Here is a 27,360-nt window from a genome sequence, read left to right on the forward strand (position 1 = left end):
AGCAAGAACCTGACTAAACAGCTACTTTCACCCTCTCTACAAAATCTTTTCTTCCTTTTTCCACCTGTGTGACACAGTTTGGGGTTGTTTAGAGGTAGCACGAGCCTTTGTCCTTTCCTTCCTCTAGACTTGTAAGAACAGTCAGACCCACAGCTTTGTTGTCTGCTGAGGATAAATATCCAGTTTGTCAACTGGCCATGTTAATAATAAAAATAAAATATAAAATTGGGCCTTGTAGAGAAAGCAAATACTGGAATCTCTCTAAGCTATTTAATGACTGCATGTTACCATGATACAATTATTATGGCTGAAGTTATTTTGCTTGGATTTAGCCACCCTGCAGAGTCAGAGGCTAATGAATGGCTTTCATGTTCAGGAACAAAGGGCACAGAATAGCTCAGGCTGCTATCTTTTAAATACTAGGCTTTAGGATAGACATGCAGAGCTCAGTGCACTGGAAGAATTGAGATGCAGCATTTCGCTAATAAGAAATGTCTGCCCAATTCAGTGGTAACATCAGTGAGCCCCAAGGATTGTCTAAATCAGCTGAGATCTTCCTAAAATACAGCAGCAGTCCAAGAACTCCAATCAGACTAATCCTACCCATCTGTAAAGATTACTGACTCTGCACTGTTTAATATATCGATGGCAAAAATTATGCTTCTTGGAACATCCATTAGCTTTTGATACTTAACATCAGTCTCTGCTTTATATGTATGTGTACATATGTAAATTATAATATACACACAGGCTGCTGTGGTTAAGGTGGAGCCTTGCATACTTGGAACCATTCTCTGGGCTGCACTGCCTTATTTAAAGATGAGGGCATCTACAGCCTGCTCCATTGTGCTGCACGCTAGCTGCAGAGCCCTGGCACTCTTGGCAGGTTGCCAGTGCAGCTGTCGCTTAGGTTAGGTTAGGTTTGGACTCTCATGTTCTAGTTAAGAAACTAGTGCAATCTGAACTATAGATATACCTAGATTTCCTTCTAGGTACCAGCAGTTGGGAGTCCTACTTCCAAATGCATGTGGTGATCTGATTCACTTCAGCACACTTGGTGCAAGGAATGTACTGACTGGAGTTGCCCTCCTGTGGATGTTGTATAAACATTAGTCTCAGGAACAGACATGTGCATCTTTCCTTCACAGCGAGTCATAGAACTGTTCGGTGGTTGTCATGAATTGAGTAGTGTGCCTGATTACCCTCCACTGGGTGGAATCAGCGCTGCTCAGCTGTTATAAATATACAAGTAAAAGAGTGCCAAAGTGACTTGGCCTAAACCACTTTTAAAAATGAGGCTTAAGCTTCTAAACTATTTAGACACGTTTGAAAATTTGACCCTATACTGCTAACAGCTCAAGAAAATTCTCCCTTACCCCAAAAGTAAGAGGGCCTTTGCTTCTGGGAAAGGATGAGGCAGCTTTCTGGTCTATCCTGGCTATCACAGCAGTTCCGGGTGGTCATTGTATGTAGCGTAACCATGACAGTGGAGTCTTAGGTGGTCATTGACTTGTTTCATTACTGAGTGCTGACACTGAACAGGACATAACCACTGCCCCCAAGGAGCTTACACATTTCTGAACAACCTAGAAATGGAATCTTGACAGACTGCAGGATTTAAACCAGGTGCATTCCTATTACTACAGATGAATGCTGACAGGTTACGAGGAATAGATATGATCTATGGGGTGGGGGAACGCTAGATTAACTGAGGAAGGGTATGGCAGGTACAAAGGACAAGGTTACATGTCGTGCAGATGAACACAAAAGAAGGGTATCATGGACTAGGCATGAGTATAGATGAATTGAGAGGAGATGACTGGCTTTTAGTGTATGGAACATACCAATCCCACTGAAACTAGTGTTTCCTGATTTGGGAATGAATTCATTTTAGAAAACAGAACTACAGTTTAACATAGTTTCCATCCCAAACTACAACCCTCCCTGGGTCTTTCCTAAGGTCTTCAAATCTGGCACAGGCTTCTAATAAAACCTGTCACTAGGGGAACTTTTCTTGATTTTTTTTTTTTTTAATTTTTAATTGTTTTATTTTTTGCACATGAATGTAGAAGGAGACAGTCAAGCAGTGATGCCAGAATTAAGGAAGAGATTAGTGTGTTTAAGTACTCAAACTTTGAGGATCCATGCTAGCAAAAATTAATATAGGTGCAGTTATAATGGATGATGTCTTAGTGGCCCAGGCTGAGTGTGTATAGCCAAATATTAGCTTTTTTAAAAGGTTTATAAGACCAAACAAGACAGCTTTTGATTTTCAGCCATGCTGACTTTTTTCATAGAGCTGGAATGTGTAGCCGAAAGTGATGAGTTGCTCTAGAAGTTTTAGACCCATTGAAGTGATGATAGCACATGTAAGATGATGGACATATAAGACATTAGCAGCTTCTGCTCGTTACATTGATGACATCTAGTTCCACCATCACTACTTCCTCTTGCCCTTCTGCTGTCCCAGGTTTCCTGTGGACCTAGGAAGCATTACAGCAATAAGCTTGAAATGGTAAGTACCATTCCAGATGTGCCTACATGTTCCCAGAACCTTTTGAGAGTGGTTCATGCATTTCTTAAATTGAAGGAAACCTGGGGCTGTTTTTGTGTATTGGAAAGGGGGACACAAATGCTGCTGAACCCTTGTCTGCAAGTCATCAATCTGTCATACTGCCGCTGTTTAGCTTATAGCACTTCATTCAGAGCACAGACTTCAGACCTGTAAGAATGTTTAGAAACCGAGTCCTCGTTAACAGCACAATAAATCTTTTGGCTCTAGTCTGTTTGGGCTGTCAAGAGGGCCAGATTTCTCCCTGAACTTTACAGTCTGGTGTCTGTGTGCAGCTCTACCTCCTTGTTCTGTGCACAACAGGCACCAACGTAACCTTTTAAAGGCAAATCAATATATTAACTTTAAAAAGTTCAAGCAGTTGATCAGGGATCTTATCTTGAAGTTCCCTCTCAAGGGCCTGTGATGAAACAAAAGGGCTTCTATCAGAGGAGACCTGCAAGGGGACAAAGAAGCATACTCTATCCCCTGACTACAGAAGAAACTAAAGGTGCTTGTTCAAGTCTGTGGCAAAAACCCCATGGATTTCAAAAGGAGCAGGAGCAGGCTGGTGGAGCCCAGTGATCTTGTTTGTATTGCACTCTGAAAAAGGAGTGAGGGAGAGCTGCTGGAAAACGAAAATCAAAATGCTCGGGGAAGAGAGGTATTTTTGGGAAGAGAGGTATTTATCAAGTAGTATTTTGGGGACCCGGCTCAGTGGATCCATTTCTTCAGGCTTTAATGCTCTGTGATTAGTCCGTTCAGTGGTCTGCAGGCCTGTTCCTACAACACGGGCTTGGATCTATGTTATATTTTTCCTCGGAAAAATCTGTGGCTTGCCATTTGAAAGAATAGGCCATAAAAGGATCCAGTGATTGGGGTTGGGTATGGAGGGGATGAGTCATGTAACATGAATGCTGTTTTAAGTATGGAAAGTGCAGGGAGCTCAGGCAGATTTATTACCCTCTCCTCTTATCCCATGAGAAGTGGCATCAGCTAGATCCCAGATGGAGAGATGACTTTTAAAGCAGACTTTCCTTCCATTTGGAAGCAGTTTTAAGGTTTAAACACCTGTGTCTGGGAGAGTCATGTGGTTCTGCCCAGCTGTCAGCTAGATTTGATAGAGACAGACAATTACCTTCTGTTTCTATTCCTTCCTGTTCCATGCTTCCAGCAGATCAGTCTGTGTTTAATGATACTTATGGTAGTATTTCATTAGAACTGTACCTTCTGTCTGACGCTCTCAGAGCGCTTTACAGACATTAAGGTATTTACCCTTGTAATGTCCTTGTGAGGTAGGGTAATATCTTCATTTTACAGATGAGCAAACTGAGACCTCCGGCAGGTGAAGAGACTGGCCAAATGTCAGAGTTAGTCTGTGCCAGAGCCAAAAGTAGCTCTCAGCTCTCCTACCTACTAGCCCAGTGCCTTCAGCACAGGCATGTTGTTACTATTTCATTAGCCTTATATCCCATTCCTACTATTTCATTAGCCTTATATCTCATTCCTGTAAGATGCTTGTTGTTCGAGTTGCTCCACTTAAATTCAGAGAGCCTCAAAATGGCCCTTTCAGTCCAGCCTGAGTTTGCACCTTTTATTGCAGCTATTAATTAGCCTCTGGTCTAAGTCTCTAAGGCTTTGGTAGCATCAGCTGCCTAGCTGAGGTGGCTAGGGTAGGAGCCTAGGTTTTCTATAGAACTATAGGAGAAATTGAGCTGGAGAGGGAGAATCATGGTGACTTTTAGCAAAAGGTTTAATTCTGTCTTCCAGTAGATAAGAGCTTCTCTTGATGTCATCTGGCTAGCACAGCCGCTGGAGACTAAAATTTTAGTATGGCTCTTTTAACTGAGTTCTTAGGTAGGGTTCTCTTTCCAAGTGCTGAGCATCAGAATTCTTAAAGGTGAGCCTTATTCAATGATTGAAATAGTGTTCATATCAGTTTGGAGGTTGCTCTAGCCAGGTGTTGATTTTTGTCCTTTGTTCCCAGTCCTTGAGCTCTCTGAATATTGAACTAGAATGAACTGTTAGCCTCATCCACTCATTATAAACGTTTCCTCCTCTTTGTCACCAGATAAAGCATTGGCGGGTACAGCCATAGCCCCGGTGCTTGAGGACACCAGGATGTTGCAGCAGTTGTTGTGCAGGGCCACTCAGGGTCTGGGCATTAAAGCTGAGGGGGTAGTTGAGGGGGCTGATTGCATGGTGGACATCCTTGCACCATCAGGACCTTCCTATATTGCTCTTCCACTTATTAAAACCATTGTGGACACCACCAAGACCCTGTGGCAGACCCCAACCAACAGGCTGTTGTCAGCAGGTACTCGTACAACACCTGTGTGACAAAGATCAAATTTACGGAGCTCCTCCCTTCGGACTCCTGAACCGCGTTCTCGGCCTTGGTGGAGGAGGAGAAGCTTGTCTCCCGCGATTCCCTCCAGGTCGCATTGGACGCTGCAGATGCTACCACTAAGGTCATGGCGACTGGGCTCCAAGTCTCGGGGCTACCTTACGAGGTCCAGCAAACCATTCAGAACCTCCCATTTGAGGGTGAGACTCTGTCTTTTCAGGAGGAAGAAAAAAAAAAAGACAAGAGGCTGCACAGCATGAAAGACTTATGAGCCAGCCTCAAGTCATTGGGCCTGCACACTCACGGCACACAGCAGAGACACTTCCAAACCGGAACCACCTCCGAGATTCCATCAGCAGAACTGACAGGACTGTTCTCAGAGGAGGAACAGGAGTGGCCGGAGGAGGCAACACCCATCCTCAGGCTAGGGCTCTGGCCTTTTGAAGGTGTGGTCAAGAATGACGCACCAGATCGGAGACTGGATCAACCCCACCTTACCTTTTTCCTTCTGACTATCCCCTTTCTACCGTGCATGGTCCCGTATCACTTCGGACCGCTGGGTGCTCTGCATGGTACAGAGGGGATATTCCATCCAATTCTGTGCCTTCCCGCCCTTCCACCTCCCTTCTCAGTCCCTCTTCAGGGGCCCTTCTCAGGAGCATCTACTCATTCAGGAGGTGCAGTTGCTCTTATCGCTAAGGGCAGTGGAGGAGGTTCCACTGGAGCACAGGGGCAAGAGTTTCTATTCCCGGTATTTTCTAATTCCAAAGGCCAAAGGCGGCCTCAGGCCTATCCTGGACCTGCGAGAGCTCAACAATTTCGTAAAGAAACTCCGGTTCCGCATGGTCTCCTTGGACTCCATCATCCCCTCACTAGATCCAGCAGACTGGTATGCCATCCTCAACTTGAAGGACACATACTTTCACATTGCAATCATTCAGCCCCACAGGAAGTACCTCAGGTTTGTGGTCAACGGTTCCCATTACCAATTTACTGTCCTCCTGTTCGGCCTGTCAGCAGCACCTTGAGTGTTCACCAAGTGTATGGCAGTTGTCACCGCATTCTTGCAGCCGCACCAGGTACAGGTGTTCCCGCACCTCGATGACTGGCTGATCAAAGGCCGCTCCAGGAACCAAGTGGAGTCTCAGGTCATATTTATCAGAGCCCCCTTTGAGACCCTGGGTCTACTCCTAAATGAAGCGAAGTTGACTCTGTCCCCCGTCCAGAGGATAGAATTTATAGGAGCAGTACTGGACTTGATCCAAGCCAAGGAATACCTGCCACAGGCGAGGTGTCAGGCCCTTAACGACATAATCCGAGGCATCATGCAGTTCCCCACCACTACAGCTAGAAAATGCCTGAAACTTCTCGGGCACATGGCAGCCTGTACCTGTGTGGTGCAGCAAGCCAGACTCAGGCTTCAACCGCTCCAGTCGTGGCTAGCGACAGTGTATCGCCCAGCCCAGGACAGCTTGGACAGGATCATGACCCTGCCTCGCCTGGTCCTTGACTCGCTCAGTGGTGGGTCAATGCTGAGCAGGTGTGCTCAGGGGTCCCCTTTGCTGCCCCACAGCCATCTCTGTCACTGGTGGCAGATGCGTCAGACTTGGGCTGGGGAGCTCATCTGGGAGACTGCAGAATTCAAGGCCTCTGGTTGCAAGCAGATCTGCGTCTCCACATCAATGCCAGAGAGCTGAGAGCGGTGCGCCTGGCATGTCAAACATTCTGTCCTTACCTAACTGGACAATGTGTGCATCAGTCAATGGACAATACGACAGCAATGTTCTATATCAACAAACGGGGGGGAGGGTGCACACTCCTCTCTCCTGTGCCAAGAAGCCCTCAGGCTGTGGGACTTTTTGTGTAGAACATTCAGTTCATCTGCAGGCATCGTACCTCCCCAGGGTACAGAACAAGCTGGCGGACCACCTCAGCAGGTCGTTCCACAGCCATGAGTAGTCCCTTTGCCCGGACGTCCCAATTTCGATCTTCTGGAGGTGGGCGTTTCCCCTGATAGACCTCTTTGCCACGCGACGCAACAGGAAGTGCCAGCAGTTCTGCTCCTTCCAGAATCACAGCCTGGGCTCCAGTGCTGATGCATTTCTCCTCTGTTGGGGAGGTTCTCTGTTACTCCTTTCCACTGATACCGCTCATTCACAAGGTGCTGCTCAAGATCCACAGAGATCGAGCTCGGGTCATACTGATAGCACCGGCCTGGCCCCGTCAGCACTGGTACGCTTCCCTCCTAGACATGTCCGTGGGAGCGCTGATTACCTTACCGCTCTCCCTGGACCGTCTCACACAAGATCACGGACGTCTCCAACACCCGAACCTCCAGTCACTCCATCTTATGGTGTAGAAGCTCCATCGTTAAATCCATTGGAGCTTTCCTGTTCAGATCAGACAGGTCCTCCTGGGCAGTAGGAAACCCTCTACGAGACCCACATATCTTGCCAAGTGGAAGAGATTCTCAGTCTGGTCAGCGCAGCGCCATTGGCCTCAATGCTGGCTCAGTGCCCACATTCTGGACTACTTCCTCCATCTGAAGCACAAGGGGGTCTTGTTGGTCGTTATACGGGTACACCTAGGTGTCATCTCGGCCTTCCACTCGGGCGTGCAAATACTGCTCGATTTTTCGCTAACCCCATGCTGAGCCGATTCCTAAAAGGGCTCGACAGGTTACACTTGTTAGGATATAGATATTCAGGCCTGTCTGTAAAGGCCTATACTCTAAGAATTTAGGTGTATTCTTATCACTTGGCTAGTGTTAAAGGTATAAAAGAAAGAATCAAAACCACTGTCTGCCAGTGTAAGGGCCTTCTCTTACTGTGACAGTTTGTGGCCCTGTGCTTAGGCTCAGGCCTTTGGCTAAGCAGCAGAGGCAGCCATAAGCTGGGAAGCGAACGGTCACATCCTCACATTCCAAACTAGTCACATTGAAAGAAGGTGCTATTGGGCTGTTAGGCACTATCAGGACAGGATTGTATTCCTATCACCTCCAGAGAAAGGGAAGTGCCTAGAAAATGTAAAAGGAAACTTAGTTTGATAGCATCCTGTCTGGCAAGAACTCACTTATCAATAGCTGGGATGTGAAATCCTCACTTCTGTATTGTTTTGTCATTATAGTTCCCACTTTGCTGTTGTTTGTCTGTATAATCTCTGTCTGGTTCTGTGATTGTTCCTGTCTGCTGTATAATTAATTTTGCTGGGTGTAAACTAATTGAGGTGGTGGGATATAATTGGTTACATAATCATGTTACAATATGTTAGGATTGGTTAGTTAAATTTCAGGAAAATGATTGGTTAAGGTTATAGCTAAGCAGAACTCAAGTTTTACTATATAATCTGTAGTCAATGAGGAAGTGACGGGGTGTGGGTGGGGGTGGGCATGGGCATGTGGGTGTGTGAGATGGGAACAGGGAATGGGGGTAAGAAAATTGGAATCATGTTTTGCTAAAGGGGGAAATGGGAACAGGGAATGGGAGTAAGGAAGTTGGAATCATGTTTGGCTAAGGGCAGGAATGGGAACAGGGACACAGGTGTAAGGCTTTGTGGTGTCAGAGCTGGGAAGGAGGATACTAAGGAAGGAAACTGGAATCATGCTTGCTGGAAGTTCACCCCAATAAACATCGAATTGTTTGCACCTTTGGACTTCGGGTATTGTTGCTCTCTGTTCATGCGAGAAGGACCAGGGAAGTAAGTGGGTGAAGGAATAAGCCCCCTAACAACACTCTCATGTCCATCAACCAGTCCCTGTCTGGGACCTCAACTTGGTCCTCTCTAGGCTCATGGGTGCCCCCCTTTTGAGCCTTTAGCAACATACTCCCTGCTCTACCTCTCCTACAGTGTTGCATTCCTGGTGGCGATAACCTCAGCCAGGAGGGTGTCTGAGCTCAGGGCCTTGACATCAGACCCTCCCTACACAGTGTTCTATAAGGACAAGGTTCAGCTTAGGCCTCACTCTGCTTTTCTCCTGAAGGTCGTCTCGCAGTTTCACATCAACCAGGACATCTTCCTCCCAGTTTTCTACCCTAAACCTCATTCCAGCAGCAGGCAGCAGAGACTCCACACTCTGGATGTCTGTAGCGCTGGCCTTTTACATCTAGAGAATGAAACCGTTCAGAAAGTCAGTCCAGTTGTTCGTGGCAGTGGCGGATAGGATAAAAGGTCAGCTGGTTTCATCCCAACGCATCTCATCATGGTTTGTGTCCTGTATTCGTGGGTGCTACGATCTGGCAGGTGTTCCCGCACCGCTGATCACTGCACACTCTACCAGGGGGTGCAGGTTTCATCAACAGCATTCCTGGCTCAGGAAATCTGCAGAGCTGTGATGTGGTCCTCCATACACAGTTTTGCCGCACATTATGCAATTACCCAGCAGGCCAGAGATGATGCGGTCTTCGGAAGAGCAGTACTCCAATCAGTGGACAGCTCTGACCCCACCTCCTGAACTTGGCTTGGGAGTCACCTGATTGGAATGGACATGAAAAAGCACTTGAAGAAAAAACGGTTACTCACTCCTTGTAACTGTTGTTCTTCAAGATGTGGTGTTCGTGTCCATTCCAATACCCACCCTCCTACCCCTCTGTCTGAGTACCTGGCAAGAAGGAACTGAAGGGGTGGCAGGTCAGCAGGGCTCTATATTGAGTGCCATGAAGGTGCAACTCCAGGGGGTCCCCAGGCTGGCCTGACGGATGCTGCTAAGGGAAAAATCTTCCAGCCATCGTGCATGCACCTGATTGGAATGGACATGAACAACAGTTACGAGAAGTGAGTAACCATTTTTTCTGCTGCCCCCTGCGCTAATCACTAGGCAAAAACAAGGTGGTGCACTGTATTAACTAACACACGTGCTCTGAGCAGAATGTGGATCTACTAGTGCTGCAGTGCCTTAAGGCTGGATCCCATTACACCAATGTAAATCCCGAGAGACTCCATTGTCTTCAGTGAAGTTACTCTGTAATTACACTGGTGCGACAGAGCTGACTTTGGATTTGTCCCTTAATACTTAAATTAGAGCAAGCAAAAGCTACCATCCCTTTAGCACCACAAGAGCAAAAATGTCTTCCTCTTTCAAAGGAAACTGAGCTCTTTTTTTTGTGTGGCAGTATTAAGGGGCTGTGAGTCTTACTCTTTTAAATTCTTTTCCTTTTACATTTGTGTGCTGTAGGTGAGTGGGGTGTCTGGTATGGGGCAGATGCTGATTTATTCCCACCAGTATAACTGACTATTGATTCCTTAATTACTCCCTAGAAAAAATACAGAGCCTAAAATAGGTTTCTATTTAAGACACATTTTCTATTGTGTTCCTCTAGTAATAATTGCTTGAAGATCTGTGTGTGTATCTACACAGTTTGAATGGTTAGACAAGGATCAAAGGGGAGGGAATAAAAACAGATAACCTTGGGAGCTTTCTGAAGGACACTAGACTCTGGTCACCAAAAGGTTTTGCTCACATGCTGGTAAATGGCCCTGTTTTGGACAAAAGCAAATTGAGGTTTGGATAATCACATTTGTATTTTGTGCATGAATATACAGTGTAACTGACTTTGTGTAAGAACGTGGTACTGAGGAATGGTGCCCGGTTGACCGCCTTATTTTCCAGAGAGGCCCTGCCAATGTGCCCCTCACGGGACCACCTTTAAGGCAGAGGATGATGCATTCCCACACCCATACAGTGTGCTGTGACTGCTGGTGGTGGTGATGGTGGCAGTTTTTGGTGATGGTTGGTTGCCCACTGGGAAATAGACTGAAACTACCAAACCCACTAATTAACTAGCTGGATGCAACTTTCTGTCACAGCTGAGCTGGTTTGGATTTTGAAGCAGCAATCGAGAGGTGAAAGGCGCCATATCCCATTGCCAGGCCTGCGTACGCAGTGTCATTGCCTGAAATTGAGTCGTCTTCCTTGTCTTCCATTTATGCTAATCACTGCGCTTCCGAGCATGGAGTGTGGGTGAAAGAGGGAGCAGTATAACTCTGTCACAGTGTAGTTACTGTGCTGCTGCTTCGCATCCTCGTTGCATCAAGCCATATGAACTTCCGGTACTGCCCTGTGGCCTGGTTCCCCACGATGCTCCATGGTGACTTCAGTGGAATGTCAGAGCATTAACAGAGGGCCGCTGCAAGAGCAGCTGGAGTTAGGGTGAACTGGCAGAGAGGTGGTTAAGAATATATCCATGGCAGTGAAGTGATGCAGCATCTGCACAGGGTACAGAATCAGTTTAGAGAGTAGCTGCTGTTGCACGGAAGGTACCAAGATTTGATTAGTCAAATACATCATTGTTACTGTAGGATTGAGACCTGTGATTGTGAAGCAGCATGCAGCTACTTTGCATGATTGCTACCTGGGGAGGTTCTGAGGCAACAGTTTGAATGGAAAGATGGTGATATTGAAATACGTGGTGTTCACTTTCAGCTGCGGATAGCCTCAAAATGTCTGCTGCTTACCTGGCTATGTTGTTAGCCATGTTTCCCTGGCCCCCATCTGAAAATGACTATGGAGTTAGAGAGCACTTTTTAAAATAATTGCCTTAATTAAAAATAGGAAATCTGCCTGTTCTGTGTCACATACGATCATAGATGCAAAATGCTGGTGACATGGTTCAGGAACTAAAGCTCCGTCAGCAAGTTTTCTTCTTTGAGGTTTTATTTGCGAAGCTCAGCACAACAAGAAAAAACACTAATTGTAATAAATAGGTTTTAAAATAAGCCCTGCAGTTTGGGACTGTTCCAGCCCAGTGGCCACCTAGCAGGTGCCTCTGGCTTCTCAAAAGCCTTTCTCTTTATGACTTCCCAGCAGTGTGCTGTTGACCAATATTTGGATTCCCTCTGCGAGGCTGCTTGGACCTTTTGTACCTAGCCCTTGTTTGTTACTCCTCTCTCTCTCTCTCTCTCCCACACACACACACCTTGCTTGCTGATAATTAGGTAGCACATCTGATATCTTGGTTGATCAGTTGCGACATTACACCCACTTAATTATGCAGTACAAAAGCATCGGTGCTTCCAATGATGAGGATCCATTGAAAGGCTGTCCATTCCCAGTCATGTTTTGGGACCCTCTGATTGAGCTGTGGGGCTTGATCATTTTGTTAATCCAACCATGTATAATTAGGCTTGAATGTTATATGTGCCATGTCTCTGTTTGGTTCCACGCTGTAGGGAATTGTTCTTCTCCATGCTGAAAAATCATAAAACAGATTAAACTTTTTAAAAAGGGAATGTATTATTTTCTGAGGTTCTCTATTGGTGCCATAAAGCTAGTAGTAATATGTTCTTTTAATCAATGCTGCAGAATGATGCCTGCAAGCTGTCATTTCTGTGTTGGACTATACAACCCAATTCTATGAAAGAGCTATAAAAGCTATAAAGCAGCTTTGCTTTTTGGTGGCAATTGACCTCTGTGCAGTGGGGCAGCATAAAGCTGCCAAAATAGGACTCAACTGGGACTTAACTTGAGCATAGACTTTGTACTAGCTGTCTGCATGGGGTGAATTTCACCCTTCATTAGTGAATCAGCGTGGGGTTTCATTTTAGAGACCAAGTTATGCTGTGGTGAAGCGCTCTTCCCAAACTAACTTAATTAGTTACCTTTCTGTTGGATTTTGAGAGACAGGTGATGCTTTTTGGCAACAGGGGATTTACTCTGTGGTTAATGGTGGCCAAAAGGGGATCTGAAATGCATGTTTCAGTGGTGAAAGGATGCACTTATTCTGTTCTTCCCAGTGTCCATGGTGCTGCAGCTCACTGTCAGTTCTCATTTTACTCTGTGTGCATATTCTGTTTCAGCTGATGTGTGTATAAATTAATATATTTTACTGCTCTTGGGTCACATCTGCCATGACACGTTATCAAGTGGGGTCTGGACAAGGGGAAATTCCTCCAATTTCAAGCAAAGGCACATAGATGTGCCAGAAAAATATTGACTGGTTGAATTCCAGCTCATTGCTTTTCTTTGTACTTGATCTACTTATGTAAAAGCAGTCATGCTATTTCTCCTGGAGTGCAAATTTAAATACCCTGGTTTGGGTGACCTGTGTCAAGAGGGGAAAACTGAAAATAAGTAAGGATCTTTGTACGTCCTGTGTAACTTAGAATATCAGTATGCTGCCTCTTGTGACTCATCAGCCTGTTCTTATTGTCTTCTGGATTTGGTGCTAGTGAGCACGGGCTGAATGGGAAGGACTGTAGGCGGAAGTCCTCCATTTATCTATACAGCAGGTGCAGCATAGGCTACAGCAATTGAAGCTTTCCCACATTGACCTACCAGTGTATTTGTGTCCTGACTTTAAAGAACCAGATACCTGGTGGATGTGAACAGCGACTGTGCTTGCCATAGGGGTACTTCGGTGGTCCTTGGATTCTGCAGCTGAAGCGTAAAATGCTCAGTGAAGTATGGACTTGTCTCCAAGCATAGGGCTATTAAGATACGTAGCTCTAATGCAATATGGAAAGAGTTCTGAAGACATAAAATATTTTTTCAGTTGAGATTTTTCCACTACCAAAGTTAGTGTGTTTAAACATGGCAGTAACTCCAGGATAATTTATCGCCTATTTTGTTCAAAGCAATGGCCTATTATTTCTGAGTGGACCTTGGATTCTGTTCAGGAAAAAATGGTAGTTGGTGAATACCTGAAGTGATACATCTTAACTTCATAATCCTAACTGAGAACTACTAACACTGTAAACAGTAGGACAGGAACAGCATGACTTGGGTTTGGAAGGATACTAAATCTAGTTGCTGTGACTGCTCTTAAAACAGTGTATATAATAATATCTGCTGAGAGACATCAGGGAAGATTTCATTGCAGCTGTGTTGACTTTATCTCTGCAAGAGAGAATCTCCTCTGAATTGATTCCAAAGTCCTGGCTTCTTTGCTCCCTCACCTGTCTTAGTTATTTCCTTTCCTTTTTCCTGCCCACTGTTGCACTCCTTATGCCTCCTTTGCTGTCTTTTTGTAACACTTCACCATCCTCTAAACTGGTTAAACTTTGCCAGTCTGTGAGGCGCAGATTCATTTTGGGCATAAAAGCATTGCCTATCACCATCGCACTCTGATCTCCAGTTCAGGGGGTCCTCATAAAATCCACGTGGTGCAAGTGCATAGATATCAACACGTGATGGTGGGGTTAGAACTGGGGGCATTCTGCTCCAAGAAAACAGGCCATTACTATCTGGGCCAAAGGAGAATCTCCATTAGTTGTACAATTTAAGTCTTCTCTCTAAGACTAGTGACTGGAGGACAATATGTATTCATTATAATCACACACACACACTTGAACAGGTCTGATTGCATGCAAGTACACACTAGTGAGTGAGTGAACTGGATCAGTGATTGGCTGTGACATATAAGAAACCTTTCAGAGAGGCCAGAATCCACGAATACAGCTTCAGGGAAATGCTAGCTGCATGCCAATGTGAAAAACTGGAAGGGAATGGATAAAGGAGTTTGAGCAAACATGTTAAATCTTCTTACAGGGGGATGTTTTGGAGGAACGACTTGTTCTTTGGTTGTGGTAACCACAGGTGGGAAACTTAGCTTAGAAGTGATTTGTGCCCTAACAAGTGTCTGCCCCATTGACCGTGGAAAGATATTTCTTCCCCTGGCTTTTTGATTGTGCATTGATTATATTCTGTACCAGTTGATTGCTGTCTTCTTCCTTGCAAGTATTTCCGTTGTAGAGTATATCTGTAATCTGTACAGCTCTTTGAAATCTTTGGGAAGGAAGGGCAGGGTAGAAATATGAAATGTTATGACCTGACTAGAATACGTCTGTACCACTGGCTTCTACTTGGTGGAATCAAAGCTGCTCAACTGTGCCATAAACGCTGTGATGCTAACAGTTAAATGGAACTTGTCTTGAGCTCATGTGGTAGAAACTGAGGCTTTTTGAGCCCATGGCTCAGAGTTATGTTTTTGCTCTTGCCATCATGATGTGAGTGGCCATGTTATGCAGAAAATTAACAAATGTGAAGTCCTAAGTAGCCTGGGATTTATTACAATATCGTTCTTAAATCTGGTTTGCTGTGTACATTTTGACACTGAGTATTCATTATTTACTGTTATGCCGATGCTGTCAAAATATAGACAGACATGGTCCCTGCCCTACAGTGTTTACAATCAAAGAAAAGCCACATGATAGAGGAGTAAGGGATACCATGCAATCAGTGTATTACACACACACACAAACTTTAATTGAACCCTTAAGGTTGCAAAGTCAAGCACTCAAAAGTTAGGAAATGCCAGAGTTAAGGTTGCCTGTTTAGCCTTAATTCAGACCGCTTGCATTATGATACAGTCTTTAATTATATGATCACATACTGTTTTTTCCACTGGACCACTGTCTCATTCAGTGCACTAGTGATCAGCTATGCAGTATTTTGCTTTATCTTCATTAATCAAGTATATCCCCAGGCCTTATGTACTGCACGTTATTCAAACCATGCTCTGAAGACAGAATTATTCATTTCTTCATGGGCATCTCTTTGATTCTCATCACTACAGTATCTCTGAGAGTTGTACAGACAACCTTAATTGTGGCAATTCTTAACTTTTTAGTAGTTAACTTTACAACCTTTCATAATCTTTTATCAAAATTTTGTGTGTGATTTCCTAAGGTGTTTTTGTTAATCAAAAAAAAAAATCCATCACATGACATCGTATTGACACCCACTTGGGTCATCAGCAGGATTAAAATCTTTAGAGCCACCACACGGACCTCTGCCACTTGCACTAATGAAGTAACTGATAGGGAATGACAACCTACTGCGGGACCAGAACTGTAGTGGGCTATCACAGATTCTCTGTGTGGACACATACTTTCCCAGTGGGTTTCACAGATATTTTCTGACAGCAGAGGGATGGTGAGACTCAGAAATTTTGGGTTATATTCCAGGCTGTGGAGGGGACCATGCTCTAAGTGTGGCCCCTTTCGCTCCATTCCTTCTAACCTGTCCCTAGTCTCACCCTCTGGACTGCCTATCTCAATTTCCCCCTTCTGCCCCCAGTCTCTTTGCCCAGCTTGCCCTCGTTCCCCACTTCCTGCTCCTCATCTGATCGTTCTCTCCCTGACCCTGGCCTCTAGCACCCCCTTCAACCTCTCCCCTTGGTTCTCTGTCCCCCATCCCCACAGAATCCCAGTCCCAATCTCTCTCCCCAGGCTCCTTGTCCAATATTGCTGTCCTCCTCACACCCCAGTTTCTTGTCCCACTCTTTACTCAGCCAGTCCCTGTCTCCTCCCACACCCTGACTACCAATTTTCCTCCCCTCCCTCCTGCCACCCTCCAGTCCCAGTCTTCCTCCTCACAACACTCTGGCTCTTGTCTCTTCTGCATTTGAATCAGGCATCTCCCTCCTGCACGTTGCCCAAGCCCAGTAGGCAATTTGTCCTGGGCACCTGAGAGACAGGCTCACTGCTCTCCTTTCAGGTCTATAGACCCAGCATGGTCCTCAGCAGTCCAGAGCTCCATTTGCCGGGAAAGTCCAGGTCCGAGTCTGCTCCATGCAGACAGAATCTTCGGGGGTTTTAGCTGCAGAACTCGAATAGGTATCCACAGTTTGAACGTGCTCAGTAATTTTTTTTTTTTCCCCTCAAAGCCTTATAACTTGGCCACATTTGATCAGATTTTCACAAGGATAGCAAAAAAGTATCCCTGACACAAAGTCCTCCATCCCCTACCAAATTTCATGTCCCTGTTCTAGAGCTTTTCTAAGAGAAGTTGCTAGAATTTTTTAACATGGCAGAAGCACATATTTTCCCCCTAACCTTGTTCTCAGAAACAGCTGACCTGTTTTGGCTTAAAAAAAGAAGAAAAACCCCAAAAAACACAACCCCCCCCTCAAAATAAAATAACAAAAAAATCAGCCAAGGCAGATACCCTGCATGGAAAATTTTGTCCTTTAAATGACTTAATCTTGACAAAATTATAAGAACTGAAAGCAGCGTCTTGTAATGGGGAGTGTCTGGTCAGCCCTGCGTTTAGATCCTTCTGATAGGAAGATGTTTTAATCTCCTGCAAATTGTTTCCCTAATTCTGGCTTTCTTTGTGTTTCTTGTCTTGCAGCAAAAGCCAAATCCAAATGTGGCTCCACGTTCTTCCCCTGTGCTAGTGGGATCCATTGTATCATTGGCCGCTTCCGGTGCAATGGCTTTGAGGACTGTCCAGATGGCAGCGATGAAGAAAATTGTAGTGAGTGCCAAGTCTACCTGCACATGGAGAAACCTCTTGTTTGTTTCAACAAATCAATACTGCACAAGAAGGAGACGTTCAGTGATTTAGATGCACACTCTCTGTTTACTACCTAAATCGTCTTGTGGTTTGTTTGCTTTGTAACTGCAGGGCCTCTTGGTAGCAACAGGAGATTTATAGTGTTAATAACCGTCAGAAACCTGCCTCGTCAGAAAGTGTAAACTCTACTCCTGAGAACATTCTGCGCCAAAAACATTAAAATTTGGCACCAAATTTTTTAAAATTCTGCAAATTTTATGTGTTAAATAAATGTGGCGTCTCCAGCATGGCATTGGGGCGCACAGGCCACTGGCTGCACAAAGGTGGGAGATCACTGTGCACGGACCCAGCAGCGAGGCTGCATCCAGCCCTGACACAGCGCAAGGTCCGGGCCTGCCCCAAAAGCACTCCGGGGTCCTGTCCCTCTGTGTGGGCAGTCAAGCTTAGCAAGGCAGGATCCAAATGTGGAGGGGCTTCATTTGGGGGAATCCTGGTGTGGGTTGACAGGGTTGCGGGGGCAGTCTGGGTGCGGGGCGGCTCAGTGAGGGATCTGGATGCACAGAGGCTGGTTGGGGGGTTCTGGATGCAATGGTAATGGGAGGCTGTAGGGGGGTCCAGGTGAAGGTGGTAGGGGCTCAGCAGCTGGAGGGGGGGGTCTGGGTCACAGGTCTTGCCTAGAAAGTCTTTATATTCTTAGTTACTAAAGCATTATTGTTTGCAGTTGATCCACATTAAACACTGAAACATAACCAGCCGCTCTTTGCACCCTCCAAACGCTCACTACTGAGCTTTGTCTTTTTTTATAAACCAACCCAGGTCAGCCTGCTGCTACTTGCCAAGGGTATGATCCCCAGTTTTATTACTGGTGCCCTTGCTAAACTTGACAGTTTTGTTATAATCGGTCAGTGGATGGTGGGGTAGGGCTCCGCATTCATGTTTATCGAGCTTTAACTTTCTTTAGATAAGAGAGTTTCACTGAATAGAAAAGAGTGGTCATAGTAAGAAATTGCTTCCTGTATCTCTCTCTCAGGGTGACTTCCATGGTCTAGGCATTGCTTATCTTCTCTCATTCCTCTCTTTGTCATCTTTGTCTCCTCTCCTGCTCTGCTGGTCCCTGGATTACACACCTGCTGACTTCACTAACACAGCCCTGCAGAGCCAGTTTGGCTGTGGTAGAGCTCGGCTACCTCGTGTATCATCTGACTTCTGACTCTTTTTATTACTGGTGGGGATGGAAGGACAAAAAGCCTGTCTGGACATGCAGATCCTGGGAGCTGGCTGTTAGAAAAACAATATAGTTATTTGATTTGAAAGAGTGAAATTCACCCCGTATGGAAAATCAGCACAAAGCCTATACGTCACTTAAGTGTGACTTAAAAGCTTGAAATGGGACTTGTGTGCCATGGGTGAATTTCCCCCAAATTGGGCAAGCTTGCTATGAAAGTGACAGAAAAATAATTTATCTTCCTTTTTCCCCATCAGTGGGTTTCAGGGAAGTCACAGCAGAAAGTTAGTTTTAATACATTTTGACTTGTATTAAAACCTTTGCACATGGCTGAATTAGACCCTTTTGTATCAGTAACTACAGCAAGGATATAGCATAGCAGTAAGGAAAGATTATATTCAATCAGGCAACTCTGCTGCTATTAACCGGAGTTGGTAAATACGCTGATGAGCTCTGGGTCTGCAGGTGGCAGCTTTCAGCAAGCACTTGCTCACTCTTGCCAGAGCAGGCTGGATTTTTTTTCCCTTAATGACATTTAAAGGTCAGGAGGAGGACAACAGACAGCAGCTTTCTCAGATAACAAAAGGAGCAATTTGAACCGTGATACATCACTGTCCACTGCACGGGGGGACATTCCCTTTTCATCTCTGTGCTCCCCCCCACACTAAGGTGTCTCTATTGTAGCACCAACATCTCTGACCTTTCTTTAAGATGCCATCTGTTGATGGCCTGTAGTGACTGCTTTGAGCCCTGGGAGAATGCGGTGGGGAGATGGCACCCCTAGAGAGAGAATGAAGTTAGAGAAAGAGGATTAAAGTCTAAGGAAATGATTTGTGATCTTTGGGTTATTCTTGAACAAATGGGACTAGAAGGAGCTTTGGACCAAGGTGCCTTGAATAATAAACCTTTGAGGTGGTGGAATGAGAAGTTAAAGATTGCACGTTTTTAAAATACATCAGCTCAACACATATGTAATCGGTTATGAATTACATAATTTCCTGTGTGCATGCAATATATAGCTGTGAGTATGCCTTACAAATGATCATAGTGATCCTTTGATCTTCTACCCTTCCCCAGATGTGGCTAAAGATAATACCTTCAATATGCTTAAACTACGCCTCTGCCTTCTGCTCAGGTTTCAGGGGGTAGCCGTGTTAGTCTGTATCAGTAAAAACAACGAGGAGTCCTTGTGGCACCTTTAGAGACTAACACATTTATTTGGGCATAAGCTTTTGGGATATAACTCACTTCATCAGATGCATGGAGTGGAAAATACAGTAAGCAGGTACAAATATATAGCACATGAAAAGATGGGAGTTGCCTTACCAAGTGTGTGTGTGTGTGTGGGGGGGGGTGTCAGTGCTAATGAGGCCAATTCCCAATAGTTGACAAGAAAGGGTGAATATCAACAGAGGGAAAATTACTTTTTGTAGTCACATTCACTTTGATTGAATTGGCCTTATTAGCACTGCAAAAAGTAGTTTTCCCTCTGTTGATATTCACCCCTTCTTGTCAACTGTTGGGAATTGGCCTCGTTAGCACTGACCTCCCCACTTGGTAAGGTAACTCCCATCTTTTCATGTGCTGTATATTTGTACCTGCTTACTGTATTTTCCACTCCGTGCATCTGATGAAGTGAGTTATATCCCACGAAAGCTTATGCCCAAATAAATTTGTTAGTCTCTAAGGTGCCACAAGGACTCCTCGTTGTTTTTACTTTCTGCTCAGTTTCTCTGGGAGCAATGGTACTGTAGACCCAGGGGTCCACTATGAAATCTACACGCCATGCATTTAGCTTAAAGACCATGCAGAGTTGGCATTTTTGTTATAAATGAACATTGCAGTGTTACAGGGTTGTATATATGTAATTTGCTAAGGTGTGTGTAGTGTGTGTCTTATCTACAGGTGATTGAATGAACAGAGGTCTTTATGCTATATGTTTCATTTCAAAGATTCAGAAGATGTACTGTTTGGGAGGCTCTTTTGGTTAGTTCTAAAGAAGGAAAAAAAAAAAAAAGCAGGCAGCCTGTTAGTCTTTGAGAACTGTAATCTCCTGGTAATTGTGGCAGTTCCACACTTGGAAGCAAACAAGGCTTATAAAAGGGCATTGTCAACTTCTTTTTAAAGTTTAACTTTGAATATTGCATTCAGTTTGAATCACCTCCGTTTCCAGAAACTGGAGGGATTTCAGAAAAGAGCGACAAAAATGATTAAGAGGCTTATGAGGAGATATTAAAAGAGTTAAATAATGTCTAGCTTGGCTAAGCAAAGAGTAAGAAGGAAGGTATGGTTACATATGCTGTATATGAAGGGTGCAAACACTCTTCAGAGAGAGAGATTATTTAGTGTGATACTAAGGGTATAGCTAGGAGTAGAACGATGAAATTAAGGAAGTGGAAACTTTGGCAGATTTCCCTGATATTTATCCTGACAGTGAAATGTATTAGAGTGTGGAATAGTCTCCTAAGGGAAGTGGTGGAAATCTTTCAGCTTGAGACTTTTCAAATGAGACTGGACAGAACAGTAAATGTGCTGTAACTAACAATGCTAGGTTAGAAGGGGAAAGTGGATGATGAAATTTTTCTGCTTCTGTGAATCTACTTTAAATTATAAAGTCTTCGACCATATAGAGCCTTTTTGTTGGGTGTTTGTACAGCACCTGGCACACTGGGCTCCTCGCCTATGACTGGTTCTCCTAAGCACTATCACAATATAAATATTACATACACAAAAACTTAAAAACATTATTAAGGTTACAAAGTCAAGCCCTGAAAAGTTAGGAAATTTCAGAATTAAGATTGCCTGTGTAACCCTCGTTCGGTCCCCTCATACATATGCATTATGAGACATGCTCTCTGGTCTCAGTTTTAGGGTCAGACCAAGGCCAGTCATGGCCCAGAGCAGCTGGGAACTGTAATTGCATAGAAAGTCCTGCTCACCCCAAGTCTAGAGCATGCCCATTTTTGATGGAATCTTTGGGGAATTAAGCTGTGAAGCTCCAGTAAGTCTCTACTGAGCACTGGCGAATTGTAGTTTCTCAGAGGCTTATAACTTGGCTATGTTTTCACAGAGATGACAAAAGGCACATCTTTGATACAAAGGTCACCACCTGCTAAGTTTCAAGTCCCTGTTGCACAGCCAGAGGTTCTAGAGCCTTTATAAGAAAAGGTCGCCTGAATTGTTTTAACATGGGCAAAATACTTTCCCGTAGTCTCATTCTCGGAAATGGCTGAACCGTTTTGGCTAAAAATTTCCCCACACACAAAAATACAGCCTGAGGTATAAGAAACATCCTGGCATAAGAAACATCTGCTCAAATGGTTAAAGTTGGGCAAAGTTTTAGACATGCCTGTTTTGCTTATAATGGGAAGTGTTGGGCAACCTTAATAATAGGCGAACAGCCCTGCCTAAAATAGGAGTAATGTTTAAACATCTAAGAGTGAGTAATACAGTTTGAAGAGAAGGTCTATCACAGCTGTGGTAGTTCTCTGATAATTCTAATGAATATTACATGAATTGAAACTTCCAACTCCCATCATTTAGAAGTACTCAGTTTACTTGACTGTCATGTTACTCCCACAGGCTCAGCAAACAGACCAAATGTTGAGTTGTGACCCATCTTTGTAGGAGCCCTTAGGGAGTAGTTCTCTGTCTGGGTGAGAACTAGTTACTAATGAAAGATCACACTTTTGTTTTCACAGCAGCAAATCCCTTGCTGTGCTCTACTGCCCGATTCCACTGTAAGAACGGCCTTTGCATCGATAAAAGCTTTGTATGCGACAGTCAAAATAACTGCCAGGACAACAGTGATGAAGAAAGCTGTGAAAGCCCTCAAGGTAGGCACAGGATTTTTTGATTGCACTCTGAAGGGTTAAGCAAAGCCTAACTACTGAGGACCAGATTTAGAAGAAAATATGACACTCCTGGCTCAGCCAGTGTTGCAAATAACAGCTCTGTCTTCCCCATGCAAATAATCTTATGGCAATGTTTGTTTGTTGCAACTCTCCAGTTTGTGTGTAGTTCATTATCTGAGCTTTCAAAAGCCTCCAATAGCACCTTTCGTTGGAGGATATCCGAGCTTACAAGGCCTGATCCAATTCACATTGAAGTCAGGAGGAGTCTTTCTACAGTGGGAGCTGGATTGGGCCTAAAGAGAGATAAGAGAACCTCTGAGCATTCTTCCCATTTCACGGATGGGTAAACCTGTCTACACATAACACTAGAGACTCTCATTGCACGATCACATTCCATTTTGCAAGACACTTTTCATGGTAGGACATGTTTTTTTTCTCACTCTTAAGAAGGCTGAACCTTTTTTGCTCAGACTTTCAAGGGAAAAACAATTCACCTTCAGGTGGAGAGACCAAGCCTGAAAAATTTCAGGCTAAAAAAAGTAAAAGTTTCAAAAATTATAGCTAGCTGAAAATGGAGAGGGTGGAAGTTAGAAGGGAAAATCTAACTCTGGTCTGCTGCTCCTGCTGTTCATGACTCAGCTGAAATATTATAGGAAGGTAATGAGACAGTGTGTTCTGGGAGTGTTGTTTTTTTATTATTTGTTCAGTAGTTTGCCACTTGTTTTAGCATTATAGGCTCAATAAACTGTGATCATATGGGCATATCAGTGTCCAAAATGGGGGACTTGTAACTGGAAGTCCTGCATTCTGTTCCCACCACACAGAATAACTCAGTATGACCTAGGACGCAGCTTTGTGCCTCCTTCCCATCTGTGCACAGGAATGCCAGTGTAAGGAAAAAGCACTATTGTAACAATATCACCAAACTTTTTTTTAAAGCATGTTTCTTCCTATCTCCCTTTCCTTCTTTACCTACGAAAAACTCTTTCCTTTTGTTTAAGATTTGAGCATAAAAAGGGTCCCATTGACACTCGTGGCACAGAGAGGGTTCAGTGAGCGGGCAACCTGCAAACACACCTGTGATCAGAGAGAAACCTGAGAGAGGCGGGTGTTGAATCTTCCTGCTGGACTAGTGAAACATTGTGGTCTAATTCTCCTCTTGGGGACGGAAGGAGAAAAGACTTGAGGCATAGTCACTTGTGTGCTGCTTCTGTGATAATACAGCTGTTAGTGTGCCAAGGGGAGTGTTATTTTTCACCATAGGCGGGGCTTAAATTTTCAGAGATTATTTCCCAGAGTCCCCCATGTGCGTCCCCTTCCTCCCCCCAGTCCCCCTCATTTGGGGCTTTGGGCTTCAGTTGCAGGGTGGGGGTCTCGGGGCTTCCACCCTGTGGGGCGGGGAGGGCATCGGGGCTCCTGCAGGTTTGAAAATATTTACCAGCACTCTGGCAGGCCTACAGCGGACTAATAAGGTTAATTTGTGTGGGGGTTATTGTGCCTTTGGAGGTTTAAAGCAGCAGCATTCTTTCCACACTTGGGATGGCTGCTTCCTCTGCAGATTTATTGGCTGGATTGTCTCCAGGTTGTGTGTGTTGTCATGACAATCTGCTTTTGGAAGTGAGGGGTTGGACCCAGGAGAAGAAAAGAGCCATATTTCATGAGGATGTTACTTTGTCTTTATCTTTGCTCCTCTGGAAAAGTCAGATTAAGGGGAGGGTTAAACAAAGTCATTCTGTCTTATTCTGTACAAAACTGAGCCCCCATAGAGAGAAATCATACTCTCACTCTACACTGTGATTTCACTGTGACCAGAATAGCAATAGGAATAATGTAATGCACTACAAAACAATTAGGTGCTTTCACAATTCCAAAGAGCAATGGAATCAGAGCACAGAACTGGGAGTAAGGAATTCCTGTATTCAAATCTGGACTCTGACAGACTTCTGGGGCATTGGACAAATCAGTGTAGCTCTATTTCTGCATCTGTAAATGACACAATGCTTGCTTACCTGCCTGTCACAGATGTGAAGGTATAAAGTGTGTAATGGGCTAAGTATTCTACGAGAACATAAATGAAGAGTCACTGTCTCCAAGTTGGTTTCAGAGTAGCAGCTGTGTTAGTCTGCATGCTTACAGGCAGTCCCCCAACCTGAAGCAAATACTCACCAGCAACCACACACCACACAACAGAACCACTAACCCAGGAACCTATCCTTGCAACAAAGCCCGTTGCCAACTGTGTCCACATATCTATTCAGGGGACACCATCATAGGGCCTAATCACATCAGCCACACTATCAGAGGCTCGTTCACCTGCACATATACCAATGTGATATGTGCCAGCAATGCCCCTCTGCCATGTACATTGGTCAAACTGGACAGTCTCTACCTAAAAGAATAAATGGACACAAATCAGATGTCAAGAATTATAACATTCAAAAACCAGTTGGAGAACACTTCAATCTCTCTGGTCACTCGATTACAGACCTAAAAGTTGCAATTCTTCAACAAAAAAACGTCAAAAACAGACTCCAACGAGAGACTGCTGAATTGGAATTAATTTGCAAACTGGATACAGTTAACTTAGTCTTGAATAGAAACTGGGAGTGGATAGGTCATTACACAAAGTAAAACTATTTCCCCATGTTTATTCTCCCCCTCCACCCCCCACTGTTCCTCAAACGTTCTTGTCAACTGCTGGAAATGGCCCACCTTGATTATCACTACAAAAGATGTTTCCCGTCATCGTCCCCCCGCTCCTCCCCCCCACCGCTCTCCTGCTGGTAATAGCTAACCGTAAGTGATCAGTCTTGTTATAGTGTGTATGGTAACACCCATTGATTCATGTTCTCTATGTATATAAATCTCCCCTCCCCACTGTTTATAAATCTATAAATTTTCCACTGAATGCATCCGATGAAGTGAGCTGTAGCTCACAAAAGCTTATGCTCAAATAAATTTGTTAGTCTCTAAGGTGCCACAAGTACTCCTTTTCTTTTTGTCTCCAAATTCACTCTTATGTTTACACTAGACTTTAAATTACACTAGACTAGATTAAATTAATATAAATTAATTATTTAAAGTACTCAGAACATTTGTAAAAGCTAGTTTGGGCACTCTCTGCACATTTGCTCTGAAAGTAAAGAACAGATATCTGTAGCCAGGATCAATGGCGCATGGAGTGTCCACACTAGCCTTTATGAACTTGTGAAGTACCTTGATTTAAATTACAAACAACTACCTTGTGTGGGGGGGGGGAAGAAACCTGTAGCGAAGACAAGCCCCAGGGGTGAAATTCTTCATTCTGCAAAGGGCCAACATAAAGCTTATGCATAGTCCCAGTTAAACTTCTTTTTTTTTTTTTAGGATTTAAGGGAGACTTAAATGGAGACTCCTGCTGGCCCTCTGCACATTTCACCCTACACATGAGTTTTGTTGCACACAATGATATACCCTTTTTATGTACCTTTTATGTATGCATCTCCCAGAAGCAGCGGCATGTCCCCCCCCTACGGCTCCTACGCAGAGGCGTGGCCAGGCAGCTCTGCGCGCTGCCCCATCCACAAGCACTGCTCCTGCAGCTCCCATTGGCCACGGTTATACCTTTATGCAGCCATATGTACTTCCTTTAAATGAATACATGATAGACAAAAAATCAGACTATTTTTTGAAATGTTAAGGTTGTAAACTACTAAAGTTTGCCCTGGCTGCAGTATTCGTGCATGGAAGATTTAGACTTAACCAGGAGTGTCCAACATGCTCAGGTTTTCTCTACACACATGTCTCCTGGTGAGCAATTCTCATGAGTCATTTTGAATCATGAATCAGAGTCTTATTTTCCCTGGTAGTCTGTATAAGGGGAATAACCATCTTTCATTTCTAAGGCAGTCCTTTCATTGTACGGGAGATCCGATTAGCATGATGTGTATTGTGGAATTGTGCTACAAAAATATACTGTAGAAATTTTCCCCCAGTAACCTTGTCATAATATTGAATGTACTGTACTTATTATTATACACTGAAGGTGGTGTCTGTAGTACTGTGCATGAGATTGTCCTTGTGTACTGCTTCCCATCTGAGCATGTCGTTGAGATTAGTAAACCTAATTAAGCCTCATAACAACTCTAGGTCCCACCCCAGCAGGTAGGTATCATCCCAGGGGTGGGCAAACTATGGCCCGGGTCCGCATCCAACCTTCCAGACATTTTTAATCTGGCCCTCAAGCTCCCGCAGGGGAGTGGGGTCTGGGGCTTGCCCTGCTTCGGCGCTCCAACCGGGGGTCGGGGGCTTGCCCTGATCTGCGCGGCTCCTGTAAGCAACAGCATACGTTCTCCCCCCCAACTCACCTGGCTCCTACCCTTAGGGGCAGGCAGGGGGCTCCGCACGCTGCCCTGCCCCAAGCGCCACCCCTGCAGCTCCCATTTGCCAGGAACCATGGCCCCTGCCCCATACCTGATCCTCCTCCCGCCCTCCGAACCCTTTGGTCTCAGCCTGGAGCACCCTCCTGCACCCCAGAGCCCACACCCCCAGCTGGAGCCCTCACCCCGTCCTGCACTCCAATCCTCGATTTTGTGAGCATTCATGACCCGCCATACAATTTCCGTACCCAGATGTGGCCCTCTGGCCAAAAAGTTTACCCACTCCTGTATTATCCCATTTAACAGATTGGGAAACTGAGGCACAAAGAACTTGAGTGAATTGCTCAAGACCACAATTTGTGGCAGTCAGGAGTAGGGATCAGCCTATACTTCATAGGGATGTTGTGAGACTTAATGGCTGTTTGTCTCAGTACACCGCAAAGCATTTTACAATGTGCTATAGAAGTATGAATTATCATGTTACCTTCCTTTCTGCCTGCTCTTTGGCTGTCCTGACACTTTCCTTAACTTAACTCCTCCCCTTATGAACTTCAAAGTCCTGTCATTGCTGAAAAAATTTGACTGTCGAACATTGAACTGTCGAATACTCTTCTCCGTGATGGAGTAAAGGCCCTTTCACTGTGGGATTGTCCTGTCAGTGAAATGTAACCAATCCCTTTGTGAACACCTTGTTGCTCCAGTACTGGCATAGAGGACTTCAAAATGAACCATCACTGGTAAGTAACAACTTTGTTAGGTCTTTGTATGCAGTTTGAAGTGAACCTAAAGGTGT

At 44.7% G+C, this 27,360-nt stretch overlaps 1 protein-coding gene across 8 annotated transcripts in view; it reads left to right on the top strand.

The window, feature by feature from the left end:
• The window catches only part of LDLRAD3 (low density lipoprotein receptor class A domain containing 3), a 181,922-nt gene that overhangs the window by 63,904 nt on the left and 90,658 nt on the right, over positions 1-27,360 (top strand). For 4 of the 8 annotated variants that reach the window (XM_073347991.1, XM_073347985.1, XM_073347986.1 and 1 more), the window contains 2 exons: positions 16,966-17,091; positions 22,057-22,191. In XM_073347991.1, coding sequence (XP_073204092.1) covers positions 16,966-17,091; positions 22,057-22,191 — 261 coding nt within the window. Of the gene's footprint in view, positions 1-16,965; positions 17,092-22,056; positions 22,192-24,941; positions 25,006-27,360 lie in introns of all 8 variants that reach the window. The other 4 variants (XM_073347987.1, XM_073347988.1, XM_073347989.1 and 1 more) reach the window with 2 other exon arrangements.

Source organism: Lepidochelys kempii, chromosome 6 (assembly GCF_965140265.1).
Source record: "Lepidochelys kempii isolate rLepKem1 chromosome 6, rLepKem1.hap2, whole genome shotgun sequence".
Classification (NCBI taxonomy): Eukaryota; Metazoa; Chordata; order Testudines; family Cheloniidae; genus Lepidochelys; species Lepidochelys kempii.